The sequence below is a fragment of the Talaromyces rugulosus genome, chromosome II (assembly GCF_013368755.1).
Source record: "Talaromyces rugulosus chromosome II, complete sequence".
Classification (NCBI taxonomy): Eukaryota; Fungi; Ascomycota; class Eurotiomycetes; order Eurotiales; family Trichocomaceae; genus Talaromyces; species Talaromyces rugulosus.
In genome coordinates this window covers 332,320-343,469 of record NC_049562.1, presented here as the reverse complement: position 1 = coordinate 343,469, position 11,150 = coordinate 332,320, and the positions used below count along the sequence as shown (strand labels likewise).

The window sequence follows — 11,150 nt, the reverse complement described above, 5'->3', positions numbered from 1 at the left end:
CCCCTCACCTGAAGGGTTGAGCTATATGATTGCTCTTTGTTTGTTTGAGTTGAGCTTTTGAGAACTGTACCAACTCTCTTTATTCAGAGGATTAAATTATTATATTGCTGCTTTTTGATGATTGAATTGAGCATTAAGAAATTTCCCCATTATAACGAATAGCCTACTAAGGAATGGCCTAGACTGAAGGGGTATATCTTTGGAACTGAACCAGCTATTATTGGAATAAATGCAATAAATAGAACTCTTTTTAATAAATATATTCGCTTGTCTATTATATATCAAAGGATAAGTTAATAATACAACCAAACTACCTATGCCCGAGGTCTCTACTGATGCCATACCATCGGTAATCCCTATGTATAGTACAAATAAACTGCGTCACTCCCTTGACTATCCTAATAAATATAACAACTCTGATTATTTATGATATATGTAGTTTATAGCAATTCTATATATAAAATTAATGGTCGATATATTAGCGATTGGAGGACTATATAAGTAACTATGGTACGCCTATAGATAGTTGGCAGGAAAGACCCAGATAAAGATCTACCCCTGGATGCGGCTTTATAAGAACATAAATATAGTCATCCCTACTATACTAGAAGCTTTCTTTACATATCTTAACGTGCTGTTTAAAGATTATTAACTTGTGGAGAAGGTGAACCTTAAACTTAACTATATACAATAGAGGTATATCTCTTTCTAAGACTTTATCAACGAATTTAAATAGATATTATTTCTTATAGAAGATCAATCATAGACTAATAATATAAAAATCTTACAACTGAAAACCATGATTAACTAAGAAATAAGGTATATAACTATTAAAAGTGATATATTAAAATAATATAAAGCTTTCTACAAATGTTTACACTGAGTAGCAAACAACTTTAAAGAGCTAAAAAAAATTGATAATATCTAGTTCTAATATAAATAGAATATTTTCTATTTACTTATAAAAGGAACCTTTTTTGATAGAAGATAGTTCCAAATTATAGACTAGACATCTATAGGCCTGCTAATTAATACTGTTAGAACAGACAACTATTTTTAATATGGAAAACCAGGTCATATTGCCCAATACTACCCTAAACCTGTGCTGCTCCATCAGGCGCCATCTCCAAGAAACTGTGGTAAGAAGAAATATGATACATTTATAAAAATATTTAACACCAGAGTAAAAAAGAATAAAACTAAATTTAATACAGGCTTAGATAGCATATTAAAGTTAAAAGAGTAGCTTTTATATAAAATCGCCTATAGAAGCTAAAATGTAAAATAGCTTGTAACTTTAAGAATTTTAAAAAGATAGTTAGAAAGTTTAATAGACCCTCATTCAATATAGATGTATAGTTAGACTATAGAACCAATGCCAATACTTTAATTAATAGTGGGTGCCTTATCTATAGGATCATCAAAGAGACTTTCACTCAAAAGAAAAAGCTGAATTATAGCACTATTAAACCTTAATCTATTAAAGGATATAATGATTCAGCACCTTAATATATCAAAGAAATTACATACGTGATATTAGATATTAAGGGAAATATACAAAAGAAAGCCTATTTCTATATAGTTCCGAAGTACAAATATGATATAATATTAGGTCTTCTATAGATAGAACACCAACATGTAAGAATTGACGCCACTAAAGGCTAACTAGAATTTAGGAATAGAATATCTGTTAATAAAAAGAACCTATTATAACCTAAGTATACCCCCCAACAGATCAGTATAACTACGGTGAATACTTTGAAAAGGATGCGAAGCAGAAAAAAGGAGATTAATATATTTGCAGTCTCTATACAGAATATTAAGAAAACTTTGGCCCCAAAACTACAGATAGACCCAGGGAATAAGCTATCTAAGTATTACCATGAGTTCTTGGAACTATTTGACCTAAAGAAAACTAATAAACTACTACTGTTACGTCCGAATATCGACCATCAGATTGAACTAATTGATGCCAACATGAAGAGGTGCAAGCTAGAGATACTATAGGGTCCTCTCTATAATATATTATAGAAAGAACTGCTGGTTCTATAGAAAACTCTCTATAACTTACTATCGAAGGACTTTATATATATGAGCAACTCGCCTGCTATAGCACCGGTATTGTTTGTAAGGAAACCTGGAGGAGGACTATACTTCTGCGTTAATTATTAGGCGCTCAATGCTATGATAAAAAGGGACTGATATCCACTACTATTAATATATAAGACTCTACAACGAATATCTAAAACCTAATGGTTTACAAAACTTAATGTTATAGTGGCTTTCTATAAGATACATATTGCTAAAGAAGACAAGTGGAAGACAGCTTTCTAAACCAGATTTAGATTCTATAAATGGTTAATAATACCTTTTGGCCTTATTAATGTGTTGAGCATATTTTAACAATATATTAATTAGACCCTTTGTAAGTTTCTAGATGACTTTATATCTATCTATCTAAATGACGTGCTTATCTTTACAGAAAGCAGCTGTGCGTACCATTGGAAACAGATAATAAGGATGCTAGAATATCTATATACTATAGGACTACAGCTAGATATCAATAAATGCGAGTTCGAGGTGTAGATAATAAAATACCTTAGATTTATATTAGAAGCTAGAAAAAGGATCTGAATAGATCCCGCGAAAGTCTCTACTATTTTAGAATAGAAAGCCCTAATGTGTGTAAAAGATATACAATCATTCCTAGGATTTACAAATTTCTACTGATAGTTTATCTAAAGATATTCCAACATAATCTGTCTACTGATAGAACTAACTAAAAAAAGAACTATCTTTATTTAGACCAAGGCCGTTAATAAAGCCTTTGAACAACTAAAGTAAATGTTTATAAATGATCTAATATTAGTACAATTTGACCCCAAGCAGGATATAATTGTGGAAGCTAACTCTTTGGGATATGTTATAGGGGGGATATTATTATAGTATAATAATAAAGGACTCCTATAAACCTGCACCTATTTCTCCTAAAAGTGCACGTCTGCAGAGTATAATTATGAGATCTATAATAAAAAGCTATTGGTGATAATAGCATATCTAAAGTAATAGGAACCTGAACTAATTAATACTAAGGAGTTTACTATCCTGACTAACTACTGAAATCTTAAATATTTCATGTAGCTTTGACGGTTAAATAAAAGATAAATAAGATAGGCTGGTATACTCTCATGCTTTAACTATAAGCTTTAATACTAGCTAGGGCGATTAGCTGCTAGACCTGATACACTATCGTGACACTTGCAAGATATGCCTGATGGGATTGATGATAAACGCCTAGTATACTAAAATAAGCGTTTTATCAACCTTAATAAGGTATGGAGAGACTATCCAGAACAACCTCTCTAAGGTCGCTTATTGAACATTATACCTGAACCCTATATCTATACTACCCACATAGAGCACTTAATATCAATTGGAGAATAGTGGCGACTAGCCGAAGCCAAGGATAAGAATTATGAACGAATCAAAGAGGCTGTACGCCAGAAGCTTCTGCGGTTCCCTCAAGATCTATAACTTCACACTATGGTATCTAAATGCATGATTGATGCAGCAGACCAGTTACTATTTCAAAACCGACAATGGGTATCAAACAGCAAATCACTCTACACTTGTATTATATAAGATACACATGACTCCTATCTCACCAGACACCCAAGCCAAAACATAATCTATGCTATCATGGCCTGACAACTATATTAGCTGAACCTATCTAAGGATATCTGAAGGTTTGTGAATAACTGTGACAAATATGGTATAAACACCGTATAGAGATAACACTGATAAAGGTTATTAAAACCACTCCCTGTTTCCTCGTGAATGTGGTGAGATATTAGTATAGATTTTATAGAGAAACTCCCAATGTCTGACAGGAATATGAATCTCATGGTAATCGTTGACTGACTGGGAAAAGGGATTATATTGGTATTATGCAAACACATAGATACTGAGATAGTGATATTGAAGTTCGTTGATCGATTTATACACAAATATAGGCTGTCTAGCAGCATTATATTAGATTGGGGCACGTAATTTATTAATGATCTTTAGAAAGGTGTATATGAACATCTAAAGATTATAAGACAATTATTAACCGCGTATCACCCCCAAACTGATGGACAGACGGAATGTGTTAACTCTATAGTAGAAGAATATCTATGGAATTTCTATATCTACCTCTAAACTGACTGGAGTTTACTAACCGCAATTATGTAACTCGTAATAAATGGGTGTGATGCTACTGTAACTAGTATTAGCCTTTTCTTTCTAACCCATGGATACAACGTTGAATCACTCTAGTTAGATGAAGTTATCCCCATATCTGAGCAGTAAAGACCTGCTGCTGAATATGTAAATGATATAGTTACTAAGCTATGGCAGGCCTTTAATATAGTGCAGACTGAGCTTGTCTCAGCGCAGCAGTGAATGGAAGATAGTGTGAACTGTTGTCAAGAGACTCTTTTGGAGTATAAAGTAGGATAGAAGATATGGTTAGATCTTTGGAACATTCGGATTGAATGATCTTTAAAGAAGCTGGATATCCGACATATGAAATATACTATACTAGAGAAAGTGGGATTCTATGTATACTGACTTAATGTCTTTGGAACTATTCATGATGTTTTTTATATGACGCTTCTTTGCCCTGTGGGTATATGTCCGCTCCCTTTATAGACCCGACATGATTACCAGCTACCAGCATATTTAGTAGAAGGTAATGAAGAGTATCTAGTTGATAGTATACTCGATGAATAGACTATATATTGGGATTGTGGACATATGAAGTAATACCTTGTCTGTTGGACCGGATATATATGATTTATATAGGAACCTGCCTGGTCTATGGAAGATATTAAAGTATTTGACTATTGGCTTTAATATTATAACGCCTTTGCTGAAGGGGGGAAGTAATGTTAGGGTCTTAGTCTCTAGGATACTTAGGCTTCGCTTTTGTAGAATAACCGCATCTGGTCCATATCTGGTTTGTTATAGAAGAATCTTCTGACGCTACACCAGATTCGCTAGGGTGTCCCTGGGATCTATACTCATCTATATCGACATTTGATAATGCGAACCTCTGCGAACCTTTTCCTTCTCTTTCTCACGTTTGAATCTACTCAATTCCTGGACCTACATAAGGCCAGTAAGACGGGACCTAGCCCGTAACATTGAGCGGCTGAGTAAGGCAAAGATATTTACTAAATTGGATATATGGCAAGGTTTTTATCATATTAGAATAAGCTCAGAGTTAGAGGACTTGACAACCTTTTAATATTGATATAGAATATATAAGTATAAAATGATATCTTTTAAATTAATAAATAGACTAGTAACTTTTCAGCAACTAATAAATAATATTTTTATAGACTGTCTTGACAAGTTTCTAGTAATATTTATCAATAACCTACTAATTTACAGTAAAAATAAGCTTAAGTATCAGATATATATAAAATTCGTATTAAAAAGACTGAGAGCAGCTAGACTACAGGCTGCAATCTATAAATGCGAATTCTATATCAAAATTATATAATATCTAGGATTCATCGTCACGCCAGAAAAAATCAAGGTTGACCTGACTAAGATCAATATTATCCTAAAATAGATGGTCCTAGGAACTGTGCGAGGAGTACAATCGTTTCTAGGGTTCTGCAACTTCTACTGGAAGTTTATATAGAAATATAATTAGATAGTCAAACCCCTGAACCGCTTAACTTAGATAGATATCCTCTTTATCTAAGACAGCAACTGCAAACTAGCATTTAAGAAACTAAAGAAGTTGTTAATTAAAGCTCTAGTATTATGCTACTACCAACTAGAGCAATCAACATAGGTAGAAATAGATGCTTTTGATGGGGTGGTTGTAGTGATCTTGTCACAGTGTTATAAGGATAATAAATAGTATCTAGTAGTATTCTATTTAGCAACAATAATACCAGCTAAAAAGAATTATGATATTCATAATAAAGAGATACTCACGATCATTAAGGCTTTAAAAGAATAGAGACCTGAGTTGATAAAGCTTTAAGAAAAGAAGTAGTTTAAGATTCTATCTAATTACCAAGCTCTTGAATACTTTATGTCTATAAAGTCATTAAATGTCTGATAAGTAAGATAATATAAATTCTTATATAAGTTTTACTTCACTCTAAAGTATTAACTAGGTAAAGCTAATATATTTATAGATATTTTAACCTGATAATATGGTAATGAGATAGGTAATCTAGACTATTAAAAGAGGATTTTACTTTTAGAAGAAGTCTTAAATAGTAGAATCATTAAGGAACTAAACTATAGAAAGTATCTATAGGCTAATAATCTAGGAGTAGAAGTCTATATAGTTATAGCTGAGATTAATCTAGTGCCTTGCGCTATAATAGCTAATAAGCAATATACTGCTATAGCTAAAGTAAAGAAATAAGTAGAACACTTAAGAAAAGACTGGTAAATTATTAATAAGATAGTACTATTCAAAGGCTATTTATATATTTCTAAAGAAGGAGATCTGTGTATATATTTATTAGATAAAATTTATTATTAACTATCTACTATCTATTCTAGAAGAACAAAGACTTAGAGCTTAGTTAAAGAATATTATTATTAAGAGTTATGGAGTAAGGATATAAACTGTTATCTAGATAACTGTATAGTATATAAGTAGACTTCCGCATAACCCATTTTGGGTCGAAGGTCACGACCCAAAACCCAACCCGGTCTGGGTCTGGGTCGAAGCTTCATAACCCAGGCCCAACCCAGGCCCAGTCACTGGGGCCCCAGAAAACCCAGAAATAACCCATTTCGACCCAGTTCCGGCATAAATTATGGTATAATTATTTAAATTACACGCCGTCATTTTTCCCGTTTTGATGTTTACACTGAAATAGAACACTTTCTACCAGGAAATCAATGAAATCTTTAAGGAATTTCTTAAATATGAAAAGGGCATATCGAATTCACTGTTGCTTATCTTTTACAATGCCTCGTTCTACATGGAAAGGCCGTATCTACGGTGTGGTGGGAAAATGCGCATCTATCGTCGTACCGATGTAGTTATATATGTTAAACATATATTCACACATTATACATTTCTACATGAATCAAATAAATATTTCGGGGAATATTAGAATGTATTGAACTGTTTAAATGTTCTACTGTTGTCAGAATATCAAACCGTTCTATTGATAATTCCGACGCTTGTCAGAATACCTAGATATCTACATTTAAGTCGAAGGCTTCAACTTTGAAAGTAGGACGGGATGAATTTTTTTGGCTAGGCTTGGGGAAACTGGGGTGGGAATTGGGGTTTGACTGGGGTTTGACTGGGCCTTGACTGGGTTCTCTGGGTTGTCTCTGGGCTATTACTGGGTTATTACAGGGATAATGCATTAGGTCCACATAATATCAGTATACCAAACCAATGAATGAGAGGACAAGGATTCATTCCATCTGACATATCAATTAACTTGACTTTCTCATTTTTCTCATTTTTCTAATTGTAGTGCTTTTCCATCTCAGTATGTTATTCATATTTTCCCTTTACCTCTCCCCTTCGTGATGCTTACATATCTTTTGTCATGTCTCAAAGCCAGCTTTCCGACTTCACATCGTCACTTTATAGTGGAGATATTGATGATCTTCCATCTCTCTCAACGCAACAAATCACTCCATCCGCAAGTCATCATACAATTGATTCTGGCTTCCACCGGCCAGATGACCTCCTCGTTCCTCCTTCTTTGATACGTGTTGGACCTGATCGCCGGAATAGGTTTGTTCTCTACGACAAGATGTCACACAACGAGTTTATCGACTGGTGGTTACAGACGGACTATGGGCGGAAAAGAAAGATCAACTGGGATTCACATCGCCACACGGTGATCTGGAATAGCTACAACCAGGTTGCTGAGGGTGTAGATGGCACACCAAAGGTCATGTGCAAACGCTGTGGAAAGATTCTTGAGCATCCTTATTCCCTGAGTCTGAACAGTTCCGGCAAAGCGCAGTATCACGGCACATCAACAATCCAGAAACATCTGAAGACAGCTGGGTGCCTACGGTCGGAGAAGGGAAAGAAGGCAGAGATTACAAAGTTTCTCCAAAAAGAGGTATGTTTTAGACTGTGAAACGATACTTAGATACTAATCTATGGTATGTCTTCCTAGGGCGAAATCTCAGCAGATATACCCTTTTTACAAGAGGACTGGGAAGACGATATCTTGCAATTCCTGACTCTCAATCGGCTACCATTCCACCTCATCGAGCATCCATCATTTAAGCGGATTATCTACAAAGCGCGTTCTGCTCTTGTCGCTCCAGTGATCCCGTCTGCCGATACAATCCGTCGCCGATTAGGGAGCTTGGTCAAAGACCGGCAGCAGCGGGTTCTTCGTACGCTACCTGCTGGTTCAAAGATATCTATTGCGCTTGACTGTTGGACATCTCCATTCTCGCAGGCATTTATGGCGATCACTGGTTATTTTATCGACAGTGATTGGGTTTATCGTGAGGTGCTTCTTGGTTTTAAGCCACTTCACGGTACACATACGGGGTCTTACTTAAGTGGTGTTCTGATGGAAACCCTGGTAGAGAACAACATTGAAGATAGAGTGTTTGGGCTGACCACAGATAATGCATCAAACAATAAGGCATTAGCTGCGTCTCTCCAACAAGCTTTATCAGATGGTGTCATTATTACACGAATACCATGCCTTGCCCATGTTATCCAGCTCAGTCTTAATCAGCTTCTTGTTCGGATTAAGGCAGTTCCATCCAATGAATCCGCGGAGACAAAGTGGACAGAGAGTCAGTCCAGGCTGGTTCAAGAGAATGCGAAGCAATGTCAGATCTCTTCTACATTGAACAAAGTACGTTATCTTGCAATTTATATAAATGCAAGCCCCCAGCGCCGAGAGACATTCTACAATCTTCAGACAACAAACGTCAAGATTGTTCCCATCCAAGATGTGAAAACACGATGGAATTCTACATTTCTTATGCTTCGCCGGGCCAAACGGCTACGTGCTATCTTCTCTTTATTTTGTGCAGAGTATGACTGTGAGGAGATGCTACTTAGCGAGCACGAGTGGCGCCAAATTGACTATCTTCTCTGTATCACTGAGCCGTTCTTCGATTATACAACCCAGTTATCAAAGACTCGAGACGTCACTGCCCACTATGTGTTCAAGATTTACAACCGACTTTTTGATCATCTTGAGCGATCACAGACACAGCTACAACGGAAGCGTGTCCCATGGAAGAAACAAATGCTGGACGCACTGGACGCTGGACGGACCAAGCTTGATGAGTACTACGCTCAAACCGATACTATTCGAGGGCATATCTATGCCGTCAGTACGATGCTTGCACCAGTGAATAAATTTAGATTCTTTCTCTCTAGCGATTGGGATCAGAAGTGGCGAGATATCTATCGCAACGCCTTTCAGCAAGCCCTCATCCCATACCAAGCGCAAGTAAAAAGTCAAAGCCAGGATGCATACAGCTCTCACACTGCAGCTCAACCAAGCTCAAGGCTGGAGGAGATGCTTGATGGAAAGGATATACAGCCACGAGCGATGACTGATGAAATTAGTCAATATCTTGATAGTGGTCAGTGATTATCCACTACCTATGTATTGCTAGTTCACTAATCTTAAACTAGATACTGTTTCTGTTGGGCCACTTATCTTTTGGAAAGAGCATCAATATCGCTTTCCAGCTATTGCCGCCCTTGCGCGAGATGCGCTCTCCTTCCCAGCCACTGGTGCAGGAGTGGAACGCCTCTTTAATACTGCTCGAGATGTTTGTCACTATCGTCGTGGGAGAATGAAGACCGAGACGATTGAGGAGTTGATGATGTTTCTTTGTACATCCAAATTCGATATAGAGGCACAGGAAGCAAAGCTTCTTGAAAAATTCTTCTCACAGGATGAGCTTGAGGCGGCGAAAGAAGAAAGGGAAGAGAAGCTTAACAAGGATGAGATCAATCCAATTAGTGATACAGAGGAGCAAGAGGATGAGCTAGAAAATGGACCAGAGAATGAAATGGAGGATATAGGACTAGATACGACTTCCTTATCTGCTGCTGAACCAGATAGTCCAGGCTCACCGTCATTACCACCAACCTGTACACAGACACGGGTATCAGGGCGGAAACGTAAGAGCCGGGAAGATGATATATTTGAATATCATTAGTTAAATATGTAAATTCTAAATAAAGGCTTTTCTTTTACCTTTTTTCCTAATAAATCTGTAAAGTAAATACTCAAAAATACAACTACAAAATGCATAAGTTATGCAATTAGAATTCTTGGTATATTTGTTATGTTTGTAACCCAATTTGGGGCCCCAGGCCCAGTACTGGGTTACCCAGTCCAACCCAGACCCATTACTGGGTCGACATGTTTGACCCAAAACCCAACCCAGTCTGGGTTGGGTCTGGGTTGGGTCTGGGTTTTACTGGGTCGTGCGGAAGACTATATATAAGTAGATGAATACTTAGAGAGATCTGTTTTCTGGACTACTAAACCTATTATCTATCTTAAATCAATCTTAGTAATATATTTTAATAGATTTTATAACTTACTTATAGAACTGTAAAAGATATAATATAGTATTTATAATTGTGGACTAACTTAGTAAAGTATTAATATCAATACCTTATTAGAAAGAGACTATAGCTAAGGAAATAGCCTAGTTATAGTTAAAGAATGTGTTCTACTGGATAAAACCTCCTAATTTTATTATATTAGACAGGGATAGTCAATTTATATTAGAATTCTAATCAGAGATATACCGCTATCTTAAAATTAAGCTAAAGCTGTTAACTGCGTATTATCCTTAGACTAATAAATAGATAAAGATCACTAATTAGTACTTATCATAGAAGCTAAGAGTATTTATAAATTATGTGCAGGACGACTGGTCAGATTGATTATTAATAATAGATTATATAGCAGCAACCCTATCTTAAGAGTCAATTAAACTGTCGTTATTCATGGTTAAAAGGGGATACCAGCTATATATCTTATTTAATTAGAAGTCACTTGAACTATTAAGGAAACTAATCCTAAATAAAGAGGATATTAAGTTATAGCTAGGTCAAATACATAGTATTTAGAAAGTGGTGAGGATGAACCTCT

At 35.8% G+C, this 11,150-nt stretch overlaps 1 protein-coding gene across 1 annotated transcript; it reads left to right on the top strand.

The window, feature by feature from the left end:
* Nucleotides 1–7,589: 7,589 nt before the first annotated feature.
* TRUGW13939_02581 (uncharacterized protein) lies at nt 7,590–10,203 on the top strand (the record flags this gene model as incomplete). The annotated part of the gene is made up of 3 exons (XM_035485774.1): nt 7,590–8,117; nt 8,175–9,618; nt 9,671–10,203. 3 exons carry the CDS (start codon nt 7,590–7,592, stop codon nt 10,201–10,203), a joined length of 2,505 nt encoding a protein of 834 aa, XP_035341667.1.
* Between the last annotated feature and the right edge of the window lie 947 nt (nt 10,204–11,150).